Here is a 22,530-nt window from a genome sequence, read left to right on the forward strand (position 1 = left end):
CGTCATGTAAACCATGTGCATCACGTGTTTTGTCAAAATAAGTGCCTGCTGCACACGTGTCAAAACCATTTATGGTAAAAGAGACGCTCACGTTCACAAAATACACGCAAGACACTCACTTAACAGTAAACTCTGAATATGCATGAGATTATGTGAGTGTCTCTTTTATATAAACCCTTTAGACTAAATGTTGTGACGAATTTCACATCGAGCGCCCTCGAAAATAGTTTGAAATTGCAAACATTTCATTGTATTTTGAGATTTTTTTTCATTTAATGTCTTTCAAGTCACAGCTCCAGATCATCTCCAGACAGCAGAAGACTCCGGGGGTGGATCTGCTTCAATTTGGCAGCTTACGTTTCTGAGTCTGCTGCTGTCCGGGTCATAAATGAATGGGTTGAGACATAGTGCATTTTTGATTTGTGCTCAAAAACAAATGAAGTCGCAGATAACAGCTGGTTATGTACACCACATATATTTAAGGTTACAGTTTGCTTCATTTGTTTCTTATTTTATAGGAAAACAAAACAGACAAATATGCAATTATAGTAAAACAGAACATTTTAATTTGGCAAAAGAGTATGTACTGCCAAGGCATTTGACACTTCATGAAATGCATTTCATTCAGTATGAACAGTGCAACAGAAATGTGCTTAACTTGCTCTCTCTGTGCTTTCCATGTGCTGTGCTATACATTCAAAAGGTGTGCTCTCTCTCTCTGCTTTGTGTGCACACTCACTCAATGGATACAAAAAATCATGCCAAAGCCTCTTTGCTTTTCTGGTGGCTTCCAGTTCAGCATGTATAAAAGGGCAATGGTTTAAAATAATATTTAATGAATCTTCAAGTATGGTTCTACCTTTTAAACAAATTTAAATCTGCCATTATGTACATAGTGTTGTATTTAAGCAGGTTAATTCCAGATGTACTCTCTGTAGTATATACTGAAATGCATATTGAAAATAAATACAATAATGGTAACTGGGATTTGACAGATAAAACAATTGACACATTTTATATGTACATAACAAACAGTGAGTAATACACTGTACTGCATTATGGCCGCATTTGCAAGGGTCACTAATGGTCATGACATAAGTACAAACAGTAAAGTGCTCCATGCAGTTAATACAAAATGTATCTGTAAGAGTGGTTATATTGTCATAGGACACTTGAGTACCTTACAACAACCCCATGTGGACTAAATTAATCTACGTGACATTTATTTCTACTCACTGATAGAATAAAAGTCATTACTCAACGTCCACTGAAAATAACTCGGGGTAAATATTTAACTGTTATTTGTGTTAAAATGTGTAACAAATGTAGCAGAAATTAAAGCAACACTAAAGAGTTTTTTTACCTTAAAATAATGTTTCCAACATTAGTCGTTCATCCACTCGAAACAGGGTGAACGGCACTTTCACATTCGCTTTGCAGCCCTCTATTGGCCAAAACCGCACTAAAGAAGGCCCTGTCTCAAATGGCACACTCCGGACTTGTGGTCCTTGTGGTAGAGTGCAGACTTTAGGGACCCTTGATGCGAGTCCACGTGGGTGCACCTGAGTCGTATTTTGGGACAGACTCAAGCGTCATGCCGAGTCTGGGAGGAGGAGTTGCCCGTAAGTGTGAACTCCTCCCTTTCGTCGTCCGATTGGTCTGATTGCTCTTTCGGAAGGACTTCTGGGTTGGTAAAGTGCGCAAAGCCTGCTGCAGTGCGGCCTTCGCCGGAGACCGCATCAAGGGGGCGCTGATGAGCAGACTTCAAAGCGTAAAAATGACAGATGGGACACCCTACGGACTCGTAGACTAAGCGAGCACGTGCAATTTAAGGCCACGAGACCGAAAGTCCACATGAAGTGCGCCATTTGGGACAGGGACTAAATTTCCAACCGTCGGGTCACGGTTCTGTAATTCGAGTGAAAACTACAAAACCTTGCTTTACGACAGACCTACAATCCAATCAGAGCCAGCTTTGCTGCAGTAGGCTAAATTATTTACGATAGTGGTAATGGACAATTCCGCTTCTAACCTGTAGGGGTAGCATAGATCCATAACTCTTTAGTGTTGCTTTAAATCTAAACTCGGTACACTCATACAGTGAATAGATCAGTCAAGTTTACATGTTTGTTTTCGATGTCTTGACACCCATATAAGTGCTGCATGTAAATTCATGTACTTCTTAGAGAATGTACCTAATTCGAATGAACCGAATCTCAGTGGATGCTGTATGTGATTTGTGAAAGGGCTACAGTGTTTACACGCTTGTATCAACCAACAAATTGCTTACTTATGGCTAATACTGCATAAGACAAACACCGTTGAGAATGCCATTTCTGAAATTACATGAAATATATCAGAAGATGCTGTAGATAAAGCACACACATGCATGGTATACAAATACTGCCTAGTTGTCCACAGTTAACTTGTAGTTTAATATGTTTGCAAAGTATCTTACTATATTCAATGTGAATAAAATAGAAATCATCATAAGGTATTTGAACTTCACAGACAAAATATGTAAATAAATTCGTAAAAAACAAAAAATGTGTCACTATTAGGTAAGGACTTGTTTTTTGTTTTAGTAAAATGTAACGTAAATTAACACATTAACGGCACCACTTGAAATGAACAAAGCGTTAAAAATATGTTCATTGTACTGTACTGTTACTGTACACATCGCTATCCTATTCACATTAAGCTTTAAATAACTATACTCTAGATTCACCATTGTCTACTGTCACTCTATTGCACTGCCTATATCTCTGTCTCTCCAATGACTCTCTGGACTCTCGCTGAAATATTTATTGCTTCTTATTTTTTAGGCGGTGAGTGAGCGGGTTCCGGCCCTCTCTATCTCTCTGTCTATTCATTTAAGCAGCTCACGTTTCTCTTTACAAATTCAAAGGTACAGATGTTTTGGTAACTTTTTGAAAATGGCTTCACATTTTCACGCTTGCCTTAACATAATCTATTGAAATATTAAATTCTTTTCCACCTATAAGTTGTGTCCCTTCTCTACTTTCCCATTCCTTTACAGCCTCCTCTAGGCATTGAATCCCATCCTTGTTGCCCCTTGCATACTAAAATACTCAGTGAAGTGGGACGTTAACCGAGGTGGAGGGGGGGAGTGGGCGGAGCTACGTGGCGGTATGGGAGGAGGAAGAGGGGTAAATGTGGTCGACAGGTCTGCTGTTGTTGTGATTATCTTTTGCTCACTGTTTCTTGGCACTTCCTGTCCTTTCCGTGTCACCGACTCATCTATCGTCTTAACAGGGTCCTTAATAGAGAAACATGAGTTAATGCATTCATATGTAAGTTCTTTTGACAAGTTCAGTCTTTTACAACATTTCAATACTCACTGAATGAATGGAAAAGAGCTCTGTAAAGTTTGGCTGAGAATCTCCCAGGAAGGAGCTGTTCCCATAGGCATGGTGCGGGAAGCTCTCTGCCCCCATGGCTTTAGGACTGGACAGAAGGATGCCTATCTGAGACGTCCGTACGTGGTAAGGGAAGTTCTTATTGGCTGCTGATGGACGTGTAATGGCCTGGAGTGACACGGTTAGTTACACGCTATGTTGATATTATTAAATCATCTACGTTAAAATAAACAAACAAACAAAAAAACATACCAGAAAGACAACATGAGCATAGAGATGAATGCCAAGTTGGATGCCATTCACAATCTTTTCCCTGGCCCAGCGAGAGATGCCAAAGTTGGCAATCAGAGCCATGACAGGTACAGCGAAAAACCTTGTGTGGGAAAATTGAAACGATGAAAACATAAACAATAGCTTTGTAATCTGTCTTGAGACCTGTACAAAAGCTGAAGAGAGCTACAGCTCACACGATGTGAAGATAAACAGCGTAGCCGTAGATGAATAATTGATGTCCCCAAATGCCCATCAGTAAGATCAATGCATTTATCATGACCTCAAAATTAAATAAAAAACATACAGCTATAAAAAAATACAAAAACTACAGAATATGTGCAAAAGAGACTATTTAAGATAAAATTTTCTTCAAATACACACTCACCTAAAGGATTATTAGGAACACCATACTAATACTGTGTTTGACCCCTTTTCGCCTTCAGAACTGCCTTAATTCTACGTGGCATTGATTCAACAAGGTGCTGAAAGCATTCTTTAGAAATGTTGGCCCATATTGATAGGATAGCATCTTGCAGTTGATGGAGATTTGTGGGATGCACATCCAGGGCATGAAGCTCCCGTTCCACCACATCCCAAAGATGCTCTATTGGGTTGAGATCTGGTGACTGTGGGGTCCATTTTAATTCAGTGAACTCATTGTCATGTTCAAGAAACCAATTTGAAATGATTTCAGTCTTCAACTGTCCAATTTTGGTGAGCTCATGCAAATTGTAGCCTCTTTTTCCTATTTGTAGTGGAGATGAGCGGTACCTGGTGGGGTCTTCTGCTGTTGTAGCCCATCTGCCTCAAGGTTGTGCGTGTTGTGGCTTCACAAATGCTTTGCTGCATACCTTGGCTGTAACGAGTGGTTATTTCAGTCAAAGTTGCTCTTCTATCAGCTTGAATCAGTCAGCCCATTCTCTTCTGACCTCTAGCATCAACAAGGCATTTTCGCCCACAGGACTGCCGCATACTGGATGTTTTTCCCTTTCACACCATTCTTCTAAACCCTAGAAATGGTTGTGTGTGAAAATCCCAGTTACTGAGCAGAAAATACTCAGACTGGCCCATCTGGCACCAACAACCATGCCACGCTCAAAATTGCTTAAATCACCTTTCTTTTCCATTCTGACATTCAGTTTGGAGTTCAGGAGATCGTTTTGACCAGGACCACACCCCTAAATGCATTGAAGCAACTGCCATGTGATGGGTTGATTAGATAATTGCATTAATAAAAAATTTAACAGGTGTTCCTAATAATCCTTTAGGTGAGTGTATCTGCGCATTTATTCATTTTTGAGTGTCATCCACTGTGTTGATTTGCTGAAGTGAATAATAAAGCTTACACATATTACATTTTTCCTTAAAAGGATAGAGAATTAAAATCCAATTATAACAATGAATATATGACATCACTATATGTTTTTAATTAACAGACAAGCCTAAAACAAGTAAAATAAGCTGAGAGGATGCCAAGCTGCTTTGATCCTGAGGGAATGCATGCACCGATAATCTGTAAACCCCGAATGCACTCAAAGTCACTTTGGCATCTGCCAAATGCATAAATGTAAATACAATGCAAATGACATTTACTGAACTCACCACAGAGTGTACGCAGTGAAGAATGGGATGTAGAAAGGTTGTTTTTCAGGGTAGTGTTTGAGGGACACCAGCACAGCATAGCAAAACCATACGTATGCGAGAAGCTGCAGACCCATTAGACCGTACCCTGCAGGGCTGTCATAAGCGTAAAGCACCTCGCCTGGATCAAAGAACTACAAACACAGCAGAGAAGAGTGAAATCACCTGCACTTGGCAACCCATCAGATTGATGGTTTCATATCCAACCACCACAAAGATTTGTTAGACTGCATAAGTGGAATCTGGCGGTGGGTTTCTCAAATCTAAAAATCTAAGCTGTATTAGAGCAAAAGGTGACATTGACACAAGATTCAATAGGAGCTCTTTTGTAATACCGCACATCTTTATCGCTACAACTGAGTCATTCTCTGTATTTGTCTCTTTATCTTTCCGTCTATCTGCCGGGTTAAATTACAGCAGAACGACATGCTCAAACCGAGTAACTCCATCTCATAGGCTTGCATTATGTATAGAGTAGCAGTAGGGTGCAGCATTGCAGTTGACAGAGTGCGCAAAGATTATAAGACTGTTATAAGGATAATTTTTTTTTTTCGTTATCTATACAAAATTCAGATTTTTTGTGGGTTTTACAGACAGGGTCACATATTTGGCTGTAAAGCACAAGTACATAAAGTATTAGTATTCTGAACTAACACCATAGATTTGATTCTTATATGTAAGTTGCTTTTAATAAAATTCATAAATGCTAAACTCAAGCAATATTTAGATACTCAACATATCTTAGCATATGTACTGTAGTTGGTCACTACAGATTATATTGAGTATATCAAATACAAATTAATTGATCCATAATCAATGATTGTGTACTTTTGGTCATGGGATGCAGCAATATTGTACATAGTATGAACAGTATAGTAGACTACTATAAGAAAGCATTGTTAATTAAAATCCAGTTGTGAAACCATAAAGGAAAGGGCATGAAATCTTACCTCTGCTTCGTAAATAAAGAGAATGATGTAGGTGATGGTGTACACTGTCATGTAAATGGATAGTTTTACAGATCCACTGTGGCTTATTCTTGCCCTGAGTGACAAACAGTACACGCATCGCAATGAGCCTGTGTGCTTTTCTTCAGTATGTCACAGTATGTGTCAGATTCGTTGTTTTGACAGCTGGGTCGCATTAACATGATTAAGTCCGCCTTGTAAATTAGCCATATTATGGGACAAGAGGCTTCCTACCTGGTGACTGTGAATCCCTTTCCCAAGAGAATCAGCATGAGCAGAAATATCAGGAAGCTCACAGAGAAGAGTAATTTCCCTGGTGAAAGGCAAAGTCCCGATGGGAGTTAGAGAGGTGACCGTAAGTAGGTTACAATAGGAAATAGTTAGCTCTGAAATCAGGTCACACACATGTAAGCAGAGGCACAAAAAACAGGCTTTGCAGAATTTTACTAGTTATTTTCTCCAATGCAATTACAATGATTGAGGCTAATGAGGCTTTTTAGATGCAAAGCGGGCGCAGAAGCACATTTAAGATATAAATAAATGTCAATGTGACTCTGTGCACTATATGCTGATTCTTCTGAAGCCAAATTAGTTGCTTATATGAGAAATAGACATCTATGGGTTTTTTAACAATAAATTTAAATATATGTATAGAAGGCCCTAAAATATATAAATGAGCAATTCCAGCATTATAGATGTTACATTTGTAGTCAAAACTTAAAATATAACTTTTCGGAGAATGTATTTATTATCAATATATTAAACCACCTGCTTACATTTTCCTAAACCCCTGATAGTGGAATAATTATAAACATATCAGTATATTTACGTGATTTCTATTTTAAATGAGAGAAACATTATTTTTTAAAATTATACAAAATATTGGGAGATAATTTTGTAGGAATTCTGTAAATTAAAATGCACAAACCAGAAGCAATGATAGAGAAATTATGTCTCTTCAAAGAACATTTAATATTGACTTTATTTTAAGTTTGGGATGCGCATTCAAGAGAAACACTGTAAAAAATGATGTGTTAATTTTTTACACATTGTGTGTGTCATGCCATTTAACGCGTTAAAAACAGTGATGGGAGTAACGTGTTACAAAGTTATTCCGTTACTGTAATTTCACTACTTTTAGCGGTAACGAGCATGTTACGAAGTATTTTTTTTAAATCAAGTAACGCAGTTAATAATAACACAGAAGGTGTGTTAGTTTAGGGACAACACATTTAATGTGTTGTCATTGTGCCGCCCACTACGGTCCTGCCACGTTAGATCAGAAATGTCTTGGCTGCAAGTGTTCATTTTTCACAAAATAGAATAACGCAAGTGGCAAACTCATTTACATTTCAGTAATTGAAACTGCGTTACTTGATTTAAAAAAAAAAACTTTGTTACATGCTCATTACCGCTAAAAGTAGTTGAATTACAGTAACGGAATTACTTTGTAACACGTTACTCCCATCACTGTTTTTAACACAACTTGTGTTGTCCCTTTCATTTATTTTAACATGAAATAACGCGTTAAATGGCATGACACACACAATGTGTAAAAAATTAACACATCATTTTTACAGTGAAGAAACAATGTTATGGACAGTGGCGGTCGGTGACTTATTTTTTCGAGGGCGCTCGATGCGAAGTTCGTCACAACATGTATGTAGCCCGTCATGTGTGTGGTTCGTCAGTTCAAAATATTCGGCGCGTCGAGTGAACCTATGTGCATCACGTGTCTTGTCAAAATAAGTGCCTGCTGCAGACGCGTCTAAAGGGTTTATGATAAAAGAGACGCTCGCGTCTGCCAGATACTTACATAATCTCATGCGAGTTTACTGTTAAGGGAGTGTCTTGCGTGTATTTTGTGAACGTGAGCGTCTCTTTTATCATAAACGGTTTTGACGCGTGTGCAGCAAGCACTTATTTTGACAAAGCACGTGATGCACATGGTTCACATGACGCAACAAACACATATTTTGAATTTGCGCCCCTCAGATGAGCAGGCACGAGCCGAAGTGTCATGTTTGTTGCTCGTGGTTTCAAAATATGTGTTTACTGCGTCATGTGAACCATGTGCATCACGTGTCAAAATTATTTATGATAAAAGAGATGCTTAGGTTCACAAAATACGCAAGACACTCATTTAACAGTAAATTCTGATTACGTATGAGATTATGCGAGTATCTGGCAAACGCGGGCGTCTCTTTTGTCGTGGACCCTTTGGACGCGTCTGCAGCAGGCACTTATTTTGACAAGACATGCACACAGATTCACCTGACGCGCCGAACACACATTTTGAAATAAGGAACCACACACATGACGGGCTACATACATGTTGTGATGAACTTTGCATTGTGCGCCCTCGAAAAAAGAAGTCACCGGCCGCCACTCTCTACCAATAAGAGAAATCTAAACATTTAAATGAATAATATCTGGTCAATGCATTCATTTATTTACTATGTATCTATATATGAATTATTTACTTTTAGTCATTTATATTATCAGAAAAAAAATATATACCCATACATGATAATAAAAGACCCTTCAGATTTATGCTAGGATTCCCATTACTCTGTCAGGGTTTATTTTGCAGTACTCACTGTACTTTCTGCAGTGCTTGCTTTTCTCACCTAATATCTTCAGACTGCCATTCCCAACACCGTCTCTGGCATAAAGGCCCCAGTAAATGCAAAAGAAGAGCAGGCTCAACACTGAGAACAAGAAATCAGAAAGGAAAGCATGGATGACAGAGATAAGAGAGAGTAAAGATATAAGTCACAGTGGAAACAGCAACAAGAGGGCAGAGACCGGAGCGGAATGTGAGGAGGAGATAAGAAAGAAATAAAGAAGAAAGAGAGAAGGTTTGACACAAGAGACATTGTTATGCATCCAAAGTTGCGAACGCGGTGTTATAAAGCATATGTGGGTCTGCTGAGCAGGTGTGTGCATCGCGCTTTCTCACCCTCGACTCCAGCCGCAGTCATAAACATCTTATAGGTTGTATGGAGCAGCTGTCTTCCCTTTAAATTATCTTTAAGAATTAAGGAGAGAGAGAGAGAGCAAGAGAGAATCAGGTGAGATGAATTACTAAATGCTGAGAAACTAAAAACAAAGAGACACCATCATGTTTTTTATGTGGAGAGCTATAAATATATACTTTAAATTTAGCTCTGAATAATAAGCCATGCAAATGATGCACTTTTTATAACTGTATGACATGAAACTTATAAGCAAAGTAACAAGACAGTGTAAACACAGCAGCAAATATGACCAGGAATGTGATGTCGGTCTCCAGGATGCCTGAAACGGATAAAAGAAAGAAATGAGAGGGTTAAATATGGATTACAGCAACATACTGTAGGGTAATCTACACAACTGATAAGTTCCCAGGATCCTCAAAAAAAAAAAAAATGTAATTTACTTTGAATAAAAGCATCTACTGTCCACTACTTCATGGGGGCACCCATGATAAGATCACATGATCAGTCACATTACATGCATAAGACATGTTATTAGATCACTGTAAAAAAATTGCTGTGATTGTGCAGCTGGTTACCAGTAACTTACTGTAAAAGATAAAGACTGAACATGTTTCATGTTCATTTAACTTTGAACAAACTGTTGCCAATAAATAACATAAATGTAAATTCTACTGTAAGTTACTGTCATCTAGTTGCCAGTAATACTCAAAAATACTGTAATTTATACAGAAATGTGTACCTTTTCGGATTTATATGGGTCAGTGACAAAAACGGTTTGGCAAGATGAGAAATCTTTTTAATCTTTTTCCAAAAATCTTTTTAAAAATTTGTTTTAAAAGCATGCATCAGGTGCACATAGTGTATTTATGTTGATTTTATGCAATAAAAAATACATTTGCACCATGGACCTGAAAATGTCAAATGGTGTAACCGCCAATTGCCGTAAAGAATGAAAAATATTAAATATTTTTTCTACCTTGATGGCATGTAAGCGTAATCATAAAAAAATAATTTTTAAATATCATTTTATTAGTTATTTCTAAATGTATATTTTAATGCATTTTTGTAATATATGCTGAAAACAGCTCTGTTTTCTAAATAATCTTTGACAAATTATGTAAAAATGAATGTAAAAAAATCATATTACACTAAACTAGATGATTTAATTTTATTCCACATTTTTATGAATATATTTATATTTTCATTTTAAAAAATACTATTTACACCTATTGACACAGACTGGTTACACCACATGGCCATTTTTGCAATTACCCCCCAAATTTATTTCAAAATTAAATAAAATAAAATAAAATTTTAGACTTGGTCCTCAAAAAAGAGAATGTATGCAAGTAATCTGCAAATTTATTTTGAATTTTTAACCCTTTTACATTTAATTGAACCATACAGACACGTCACGTCAAATTATTTCTGAATGAATCTACAATGGCATTACTATGGTTTTGTACGGTTTGATACATCCATAAAGCTAAGTGCTGGCGGTGATGAAGGTTATGAAAAGATATTATTTTATATAAATGTAAATTTGGCAAAAAAAAAAAATCTGCCTCATCATTTTTTTCTCACCAAACTCATCCGCAGAGAAATGCTGTGTCCAAAACGACTGTCCATTGGTTAATGTCATTTCATATTCCAACTGCAGTCCATCTCCCTGTGTAACATGGCAAAGGAGAAAACGCCAGAGTTTAGATGAGACAAAAGCAGGCGGTGCAAAACGCAGAGCGAGAAGAGAGCCGTACAAACACCGAGTGCACAAATAGATCTTACGCTGTAAACGACATCAAAGCAGCAGAGTTTCTAGCTGTTGAGAGGATTTTGGCCGGCTTAATAAAAGAGAAACACTTTGATTTCACTTGGCAGAAAAAACCCATTCCCTCTCCATCAAAAGGGTGAAGACCATGAAGCATGCCCTATCACAAAATCAATGTGGCCAGAGATGGAGAGGCGAAAGAGAGCAGGACAGGGATACGGAGTCGGAGAGGTACAGGGAAAGGATGTTAGATACGAACTGAATGACAGAAGTGAGTAATCAAAGACTGTAACACACGCTTGAAGGTTCACAGATGTAAGAGAAAGGAAGTATAAGGGAGACAGAAGAGAAATTGAGAGAAGCTCAATGCAAGGAGACGAGGTTTCACTTCAGTCCAACAGGATTTAGTATTGTATCCATCAGCCTGCCTTTGTTCAAAAACAACCCTTTATAGTCAGCCCTATTGAAGTGGCTATATAGTGCATTTAAATTATGTACAAACTTCTAATCTAAAGCACATATTTTTCATGCTGCTTGCAGTAGTAATCAAACAAATCAATCATAAAAAAAGATGCAACCTGCAGGAATATCAATACCTGTGTGGTATAATTTAGAAATTGACAGATAATCTGCACGACCAACATTACATTGTGATATTCACATCTATCTACTTAATCAGTTATTGGTTCTTCATCATCCTGTCTTCGAAGAATAGCACCTAACAACACCATTACAGCACTTTCAACAGAAAACAATCCATGAAGCATATGCGGTCATTATGAAGAGTTTATTGTCGCTGCTAGAGTTTATTGTGTTAGCACTTACCCCGCACTTGCTGAGTGCAATGTACCACCATCTTTCTCTTACAGAACGAAAACTTCGACCTCCTACACAACTCAGCATGTCTTCATTACCCTCTCTTTCAACCTTACAAGATCATCACAAAATAGCATTGATCAAACAAACAGAAAACGCACACATTATTAATGTATTTTGTATTATTTCAGTTTTATTTTTATTAGGCATGTATAGTAAACAATTAAAGAGCTCAGATGCAAACCCCTCTAAGTGCATCTGATATGTTTTCTTGTAAATGAGCATTTTTTTATCAGACTCTTAAAGGAATATTCCATTTTCTTAAAAGAAAAATCCAGATAATTTACTCACCACCATGTCATCCAAAATGTTGATGTCTTTCTTTGTTCAGTCGAGAAGAAATTATGTTTTTTTGAGGAAAACATTGCAGGATTTTTCTCATTTTAATGGACTTTAATAGACACCAACAATTAACACTTAACTCAACACGTAACGGTTTTTTTCAACAGAGTTTCAAAGGACTATAAACAATCCTAAACGAGGCATAAGGGTCTTATCTAGCAAAACGATTGTCATTTTTGACAATAAAAATAACAAATATACACTTTTAAAGCACAACTTCTCATCTAGATCCGGTCGTGATGCGCCAGCGTGACCCCACGCAATACATCATGACGTCAAGAGGTCACAGAAGACGAACGCGAAACTCCGCCCCAGTGTTTACCAATGTGTTGAAAGAGGACCGTTCCTACGTTGTTGTATGTCAACTGATACTAATTAATGTCTTTGTGTCAGTTTATTGTTTACAATGGTCCGCAAATGTGCGTTTTATATGTAACACGTAACCTCCCTACGTCACTACGCATTTACGTTAGGACCGGATCTAGACGAGAAGTTGTGGTTTGGAAGTGCATATCTGTTATTTTTCTTACCAAAAATGACCCTTGTGCCTCGTTTGGGATCCTTTGTAGTCCTTGAAACTCCGTTGAAAAAAACTGTTACGTGTTAAGTGTTAATTGTTGGTGTCTATTAAAGTCCATTAAAATGAGAAAAATCCTGCAATGTTCTCCCCAAAAAAAAAACATAACTTCTTCTGGACCGAACAAAGAAAGACATCAACATTTTGGATGACATGGTGGTGAGTAAATTATCTGGATTTTTCTTTTTAAAAAATTTAATATTCCTTTAATGGATTCTGCCAACAAACTGCACCCTTAGAAAGGATGTGTTAATTTTTTACACATCTTTGTGCGTTAAGTTTTTAAGACATTATGTGTAATTTGAACATATTATGTGTCATTTTGTGTTGATTTGTGTTAATATATAATACAAGTTGTGTTAAAAGTAACACAAAATGTGTTGTTTCAATAATAACAAAGAGATGGGTGGATTCTGGGACAACGCATTTAGTGTATACTAACGCATACTAATGTATTGTTTTAACACATTCGTTGTAGGAGTGTGGTATTTCTGAATTGCCTGAGGCCGGGACCAGATTTAAAGCGAAAGTATTTGATGAACGTGTAATATGTGCTGAGAGCATTCGGTTACTATCATGATTTAATTTATGACAGAGGTGGCGTTTAGAGGCTTTTGCATCCGAGCGCCTCAAATATACAGTACTGTGCAAAAGTATTCGGCCACCATGCCAGAATCAGATTTGTTGTTTTTGCAATGTTATAGTGATCATTTATAATTGTTTCTCAGTCTTTTTAATAGAATACATTCAGAAAATACAGGAAATGTGTATATAGTATTAAAAACTGCATAAAAATGTAAACTGATGTGTCAAGTTTTTAGGGTAAACTCCCCTTTCACTTTACCAATAGCAGGAAACTGCAGGATCTCTTAAACCTAAATAAAATTAAATCCTAATCCTAAATAAGTCTTTTAACTTCATTCTGCTCAAAAACGCTCAAGATGTGTTCAGTGCCAAGAGAGGTTACACTAAACACAGACAATGCCTAAAGAAGATTTAGTCCTGAAAATTTAATATTTTTTGTACATATTTTCAGTTTGTTTCTTAATAAAATAGATTTTAAAAATAAAAATGGATGGACATTAAATTTCCAAAACAACAAGTCCGGTGGTGGTGGCCTAAGACTTTTGCACGGTACTGTAAATATTGTGCATGTGCGTGTTTGAGCAATTGGGTGTATATGGTATTTGAGGCATGACCACAGTGTCTTACCACACAGCCAGACCAGGTGTAGCTAGTGGTCAGGTTGATGACCTGGTTATTTTCGGGCCTCAATACTGATTCTTTTTGATAACAGTCCTGGAAAACAAATAAACAAGACATCAATAAATATTAATCTCAAAACCCCCTACAGCAAATACTTATACAACTAAAGGCAGAAGTATTGTCAATTTTTTAAGTGTATGCGAGTGCGCATGGCGCAATTTTCATCATTAGAAGTGTGCATGCATACACTACAGGGAATGTTGTATGTAGCCCAGGAGATACATTGCACTTTGTCGCAATACGCAATGCGTCTAACGTCTGTGTACACGTACAAGTCAAATAAACTATACTTTTCAAGTCGACGATTCGCAGTTCGACCGTGGCTGTGCCTACAAAAACAGTCAACACTCCGGCCTTAAAAGTACTAAGCACTAGCAGATTTTCATAAATCCCCACCATTCAAATCTAGCCACATGGAGAGAGAACTGTGCTGTATTTAAACACAAACATCCACTGACACCATATATTTTGAAATAAATCCATAAAGCACTGCTGAGTCCTGACATATCTCCTTTAATCTCCTTAAATATAGTTTACACTTTTGATGCTCTCAGTAATGTGCTGTTCAAGCACTTGGTCTCCCTGTGTGTTCGCTGGCTCATTCACTCGCTTACACACATACAAACACACAAGCACACGCATGTACGCGCACACACACACACACACACGCAGTGTCAGAACACTCAGTATTTTCACACATAGGCATAAAACTTGTCAGTCTATATCTCACCTTGTCTGTACTCTTGTACACAGCTGGCCACTGAGAGCTTTCATCAAAGTAGAGCAATATGTTCTGACAGCAGCGAGACTTTCAGAGAAATAATAGATAGATAGATAGAAAGAGAGAAAGATAGTGAGAAAAAGAGAGCGAGAGAGTGAGAGAGAAAGAGAGAGAGAGAGAGATTAACTGTACTAAATGGCTGAAAAAAGTTATAAGTCTGACAACAAATCAATTTCTATTGCTTTATATTGCACAAGGGGTGCTCAATGCTCAATCCTGCTCCTGTAGATTCACCTTTTGGTTCCAATCAGGCGCTAACACCCCTGCCTGTAACATTTAAGTGAACTCTACAGTGATTTTGTTGCTCAACTGGTAGAGCATTGCATTAGCAAAGAAAACACATACTGATAAAATGCACAGCTGTGGATAAAAGTATCTGCCAAATGCACACATGTACACGTGATAAGCTGGTTTAGGCATATTATACTTGGGCAAGATAACCCTAAAGAATAGTGAATGAGGACTGAGCACGATTCAGCACCATTGCGTTACACAATTTACAGTGTTTTATAAAAACAAAACAAAAGTGTTTTATGTCAATGTGTGCAATCAGGGTGTTAATATCAGTAATGCAGTCACTGATATTGTAATCTTACCTTGGGGTATCGGAACCTAAAGTCCAATCGGCCGAAATCAGTTAGGAAGCAAAACCTTGTTAAAAACACCCAGTCCTATGGAGAGGAGAGATGCAACACACAAAAAGTACAGTGAATGAATATTAATCAGTCACAAGATATGAGAAGCTCAGATGCAGAACACTCTAAGTGCATTATGATTTTTTTCGGCATGTTTTCTTGTAAATTAGCTTTTTTATCAGGCTCTTAAAGAGACACTCTACTTTTTTTGAAAATATGCTAATTTTCCAGCTCCCCTAGAGTTTAACATTTGTTTTTTACCATTTTGGAATCCATTCAACCATCTCCGGGTCAAGGCACAATTACGCAGTAATATCATTGCACCAGCTGCAGCCATGTTACGGCAGCAAAGTCCTTGATTATTATGCCAAAAGAGAGTATAGTTCCTAGCCATAACGGCCTAGAAAATCACAATTTTTTATTTTCCATCAGTCTTAGTACATGATGTAACTATAGAAGAGTCAAGTTTTAAATAGAAAAAATATTGCAACTCTTTGGTTATTTTTAGTGCGATGCTAATGGTCTAATCAGATTCAATGGATTATGCTAAGCTATGTTAAAAGTGCTAGCGCCAGACCCGGAGATCAGCTGAATGGATTCCAAAACGGTAAAAATCAAATGTTTAACTCTAGGGGAGCTGGAAAATGTGCATATTTTCAAAAAAAGTGGAGTGTCCCTTTAATGAAATCTGCCAATGGCCTGAGGCCGGGATTAAGCAGATTTGAAGCAAAAGTACTTGATGAACGCATAATAGAGCATAAGGTTAATATCTTTATCTCATTTTTAACAGAGGTGGCGATTAGCGGCTTCTGCATCTGAGTTCTTCATATAAAAGCCTGTATCCACTTTGTTGCGTACATTGCGGACAACTGTAACCCTACCCCAAATCATATGCTGTAGGCAGCAAAAATAATAAATTAGTTTAACAAACCAATGTTCACAATGACCTGGTTTAGGAGACAATTTTACCCAAAGCACCCAAACACTTATTACAAGAACAATGGCCCCTGAAACATGATCAAGGACAAAATGGTATACTGTACAGCAATGGTGCATGGCTCATTTCTTGCACAGATAAAATCAGAAACCTTTACAGTATATCACACCACTCACCTAAATTCATACTGTAAATTCAATGTAAGTGTAGTTTAATGCACTGATAGCCATTTGAATGCCTTTACATTGCACAGTTCAAGGGGTTAATAAGGTTTTGCATTTATAGGTTTGGTTGGGTCTCATCTCACACACTCATTCTTTCCCCTTTTTCAAACATACACTGACACTCACACACAGTCAGTGAAGCATAAGAAGGCACGAAGTGGGCTCCAGCTCTTTGCCCAATGTCCATATTAACTTCCTCTGCACTGTTGCTGGTTTCTATAACAACCAGTCTCCTTGACAATATAGGACACCAACCCTAAGACTCTCTGACCCAGAACTGAGCCCAACCAACCATTAAGAGGAGCCATGTGACCAAGCATCTGAAAGACCACCTTGTCTCAATAAGAATGGACACACACAAACCCACACACACTACCTATGGCCGGTCAGCCAGTTAAACAAACACCCACCCAAAATCTTCATTTCTTACTATTGTCATGGTGACCCTTAGTGCACTTTGCAGCTGCTATAGAAACCAGAAGAGGTTTGAACATCGCTTAACTCATCCTTATACCACGGACTATACTGCCCTTTATACTTTAATATGTTTTTATAATCCACAACATTCTTTGTGTGTGCGTTCCTTGTTCGCATTCCCATCTGCCATAAGGTATTTTGCATGTGTGGGTGCATCCCCATAATGATCTACTCTTGAGTTTGTGTCTTATCATTTTTCCCCTCCCACCTTGTAATCCCTTGTTGTTGTCTTTGCACTTGGTTTTTAAGAGAAGATTTGCATATTTGTTTACTTGGACGTTGTTTACTTGTTTAATTGTCTGTGCAATAGTATGTATGTGGAATGGGCCGTAAGGAGCATCCCTATTTATACCTGCCACCTGCCTCATCCCCAAAAGATAAGGCATTGTAATACAAAGTCATTGAACCAATCAGAAAGAGGCAAAGATACAGAGCATACAGACACTATATTAATCAACCACAATACCCACGCGCTGTATATCCGGTCACTTCAGCGAATCAGTGGTGGTCTCACCTTTCTCCGTCTTTCTGGATCTGCATTTGCTCGCTAAGCCTCATTAAGAATTAATTACCAATCAACTAGTCATGTCACTTCAGGTCCGTTGGGCCTTTAAATGATTCATTACATAAGTTGCACAATGGAGTAACACATAAATACACTCAAATGCACTCGCACACATCCATTTATGTGTACCTGAGCGCCCCAGGAAAGAGTCTTATGCCATTGGCAGTGTTAGTTACGCATAGACTGGGTAACTGCACAACCTTCTAGCCATGATAGATGTGGTCTGTTCCTGAACTTCACTTTACAGAATGACTCTGTTTAAAGAAAGGCGCTGTGCTGGAATTAAACTGTTCTGGGTGACTCATATATATACATCCACAGGAGCAATAAGGGTGAAATGCTCGTGCAATTTTTTCCTTAAAATAGACACCTGCAGTGTAATAAAACATTTGTTGGTTGATTTCTCTGAAAAGTGTAAATGTTGCAGACTTGCAGTGGTAAAATATTGTTTGTTTGATTATCTCAACCTGCCCAAAATAGCAACACTGGACCAATAATGAAAACTGGAAAGGAAATATCTGTTTGACTGGCCATGGAGTGTTCAGGTAACCAAACCTTAAACAGTCTCAAAACATAAAACCACCTTACTTTATAGATACAACACATTTGAGGCTTTCTCTTAACATGCTTATTTGTATAAGGCAGACATATTCAGACCGTATAGTGTGATCATTATATGCACTAAGATTAGATTAATGGGTTTTTTCTTGGTAAAACTTTGTATGCATATATAAGTGTGTGCATGGCAGTGTGACAGAACGACCTTGTAAGGAAATAAACAGAAGTGAGATTAATGGACTGTTTAACCATCTCACACAGAGCCCCAAAACAGGACAGGATCAGCTTTTGGGGAAACTGCTGTCTGAGGCAAAAACAGATTCTCGACACAAACAAAGGGCAAGACTCCATTTCAGAAAGAAACATATAAATAACCCATTTAAATGCTCACGTGAATTACATAGCATTGACACCTTTCACCTACAATATTACAGAGCACCTATTTCATTGCTAAAAATGTTATTTTGTGTATTTGGTATAATATAATGTGTTTGCGTGGTTTATGGTAAAAAACACATTATTTCCACATACTGTACATTTTTAGATTTCACCCTCCTGAAACGCATAGATTTGAAAAGCGCCTGATTGGCCAGCTAATCTGTATGTTGTGATTGGCCTGAATACCTCTGACATCAGCCAGAAATGTGACGCTCCTTACCATGTTTAAAAGATTTGCGCACAATGCAATGCTAACAGGAGTTAACTTACAGGTTGTGAGTCCAAAGTGGGAGGAATTATGATAATGTTGGTCTTCTCTACATCACCAATCCCAGGAAGTAAACTGTAGCCTACAATCCGTGTGTTTGTTGTAGTCCAAGAAAAGAGATTTACTTTGGAGAAGATAACTCACGTCATTGTTTACTTTGGATACGCTTACCTTGCATATCGTTAATGTACTAATACACATAGATATGTATAAAGGCTAGATGTCTTACGCCGGAGTCTCTAACGTCATCACCTGGCGGCCATCCCACCCCAGACAGCTCGCTCACTCGTACTATATTGAGTTTAATGGTGCAGGTACTTTTAAATTACCATAACTTGCTCAATTTTCTACCAATTTTCAAACAGTTTGGTTTCTTACAAACGTTATTAATGTGGCTATAATTTTGGATGCTTTAAAATGTTTCATGATTTTTTTCAATTTTTTTAGTATAAGCATGCAGTGACATAGGTACAAACCGTTTGAAAATCTGTAAAAAATTAAGCAAGTTATGGTCATTTAAAAGAACCTGTACCATTAAAACTCAATCCTACGAGTGAGCGAGCATCCTGTGGTAAGATGGCGACCAAAATGCGGACGTTCCACTCAATTGGCCAGCAGCGCGGGCGAGACATCTAGCCTTTATACATATCTATGCTAATACACACTTACTAGGGTTGTTGCGGTGACAGAATTTTCCCACCGGTTAATCAGCGCGTGACAAACTCGGTGATACCGGTTTCACCGGGTGGGAGTGGCTTATAAATGCACATACAGACGTGCGCATTTTACTTTCAGTTTTGAATTCTATGCAACTGTTGTTTAAATCCAGCGCTTGCGTACGCTGCGTTAAATCGCGTATGAATTTGCGTAAAAATGCGAGTGCAACAGCTGGTTTAAGTGCTTGAGTCAATGTGCGCAGGTACTTGTGACAGAAACCCGCCAAGCAGAGCAACCGGCTGTTCCTCCATAAAGCGCTGCTGGAATGATGTGTTTATTATTTTTCTTAATGAAAAACACAACAACAAAACGATCTCCTTTATATTAAACATCATATATGTATATTATAACAAAAACGAGTAAGCATGCGGCTTCTGCCATCGTCTGCTCGCCGCAGTCTGACAGGAATAAATGAAATCTGACACCCGCAGCCGATACTCTCCGCTGAATTCAGGCAGCAGACACATTCAGTTGTAAGTGTTTGCACTCTTTAACGAAACTAAATGATTTAATTACAAGAAAATATCAAAACGACGGTGAAAGATGGTAGAGCAAGTGATCTAACCGGTGAGAGGCTGAAGCACCTGTAATCACCGTTTCACCGACTATCGCAACAAGCCTAACACTTACACACCAAAGGAATTGCAAAAACATGAATCGGATCATAGGTGCCCTTTAAGACGATTTAAAGAGGGGGGGGGGGGGTTTAAGCTGTGCTGTTATACTTCTGCTTTGTTTATCAGTCGCTGTACGATGCGCTGGTTGGTTGTTGTGACATTTGTCCCGCCCCTCCACTGTGATTGGATGGCCGTGTGAGCGCTGAACACGGAAAAAACGCAGAGCACGGACTTTCAGTGTAGAAAAAAACCCTACCTGCTGGCGTTTTTCATTGGAAACAATTGAAAACATATGCCGTAAAAGCTTTGGTGTGCACTGTGCACGCCCCCTAAGTGTCAAAAAAGCAGTTGGAAGTGTGACGTGGGGCGGTCCCAATCGGATAAGAAGTCACAGACGGTAAGTAAAATTGCATCAAATGATTCATCAAACCTGCTCATGATCCGCAGTACACCTCCAGGAGCTCTGGCTTATTCAGAAAGAATCAGTACAGCTGATCTGTCTTTTATAAATCTGATATAACTGAAGACTCTTTGGATCTATGAAGGATGTATTACTACTCTACACCACTAAAGATTTACATTAGATAAGCAGAAACGGCGTGTGTTATGTGAGCTTAAAATAAATATTTTTTTTACTGTTGCCAAAAAACCTGTCTGACTTTCTCCAGCATACCATGTGTGTGGTGTGTGTGGTGTGTGTGTGTGTGCGTGTGTGTGTGTGTGCGGTAACCAATGTAAAATTTAATGTGAATAACAATTTCTGATAAACAAAGCTATTATATGGGTTCAAAATATACACGAAATATTGTGTACGAGAAGCTGTTGTCTAACCACTTGATTCTTTTTTGTCCCTTTGAAGCTTGAGAGCTCCTGGTCACCATCCACTTCCATTGTATGGTAAAGGTCAGCCTGGACATTCCTTTGTTGTTGTTGTTGTTGTTATACACAGACAGCATTCAGGGCATGAGGAAAAGTAATTGAGGCAGTTACATTTTTGGGATAACATCCCTGTCAAATATATGAATGAGGAGGATCTTTCTATTGACAGGAAATATTGAAACATATTTCTTGAATTTCTCTTGCTTCTCGCATCGTCTTTGTTTAATAAAATGATGAAACATCTACCAACTTTTCACATCACCTCAATCTCGCTTTTAGCTTCAGGCCAATATTTACTTCATGCATCATCACGAGTTGATCAAACAATAACCCGGTGTTTAAAATAAGCCATTTAAGAAAGCTCGCCGCACAATGCAATAAAATAATTCCCAAGGCGCATTAAAAAAAATTAAAATCAAACTACATAATATGTGACGTGAAGATTCAATTAGACTCACATCCACACATATAACACCCTCAAATCAGCCTCTAATCTGTTTAGACACCAGCATCACCGTGCAATGCATGCAAACCTTATATACAAAAATGCTTTGCATTCAATATCAAAGATTGGGTCGATGCACACCTGTAACGACATAGTAATAGCGAACGTACTGTAGGTTCAAGTTGGCACTGTTTAAATTGTACTAAACACATTGTTTGGTCGCTTTAAGGATGAATTAAGCTCACATTAGCCGGGTGTAATGATCTTGACAAACGATATTAAAGCATCAAGCTTCCAGATGAGAGCAAATGCGTTAACACACCCGCACGCACACACAACAGCCCATTAATAATATCCATCAAGAGATGCGCAGCAAACCCTGGCCAAACAAAGCTGATATAAATATAAATGAAAATATTATACTCACCTCTTTTGTATTCACGATACCTCTGACGTATTTTCCAAAAACCGAGCCGACGCATAAAATACTGGATACCACGGCGAGCCCTAATACTTTCTCCATTTTTACCTGTGCGCTGCTTCGTCTCCCGTCAGTATTGTGTCAGCAGCGAACTATACGGAGAGATCTGCCTGTGTGTGTGCGTGGCTGCCAGATGCGCGTCCTCGTTCTTTTTTCGAATGCATGCATCCCCAGTATTCTCGTCGGGAGCGCGCCTAGTATCACACACACTCTGACAGGAAAGCGTGAAATGCGCGCTGCCGACATTTTATTGCGACACGTTACTCAAATAGCTATCCCTTACAGGCATCACAGTTTTATTGATTTTGTATTTATGCTTTAACGCCAATACCTTTTTGTAGATTAAATTGTTCTTTTTGGTCATTTTTGACGTTTTTAAGTTTCTTTACATGCATTCAATCCCATCCCTTTACAAACAAATATACGACAAACAAAG

General features: G+C 38.2%; 1 protein-coding gene across 1 annotated transcript; it reads right to left on the reverse strand.

Annotated features, from left to right (window-relative positions):
• Positions 1-543: 543 nt before the first annotated feature.
• tmem145 (transmembrane protein 145) lies at positions 544-22,271 on the reverse strand. The gene is made up of 15 exons (XM_073872126.1): positions 22,041-22,271; positions 15,450-15,524; positions 14,803-14,880; positions 14,019-14,105; positions 11,837-11,938; positions 10,828-10,912; positions 9,487-9,562; positions 9,225-9,289; positions 8,893-8,973; positions 6,497-6,575; positions 6,245-6,338; positions 5,256-5,428; positions 3,633-3,753; positions 3,363-3,548; positions 544-3,280 (listed from the first exon to the last, which is right to left on the reverse strand). Exons 1-15 carry the CDS (start codon positions 22,134-22,136, stop codon positions 3,047-3,049), a joined length of 1,632 nt encoding a protein of 543 aa, XP_073728227.1. The 5' UTR covers positions 22,137-22,271; the 3' UTR covers positions 544-3,046.
• Between the last annotated feature and the right edge of the window lie 259 nt (positions 22,272-22,530).

The sequence above is a fragment of the Misgurnus anguillicaudatus genome, chromosome 10 (genome assembly GCF_027580225.2).
Source record: "Misgurnus anguillicaudatus chromosome 10, ASM2758022v2, whole genome shotgun sequence".
In the NCBI taxonomy this organism is placed as follows: domain Eukaryota; kingdom Metazoa; phylum Chordata; class Actinopteri; order Cypriniformes; family Cobitidae; genus Misgurnus; species Misgurnus anguillicaudatus.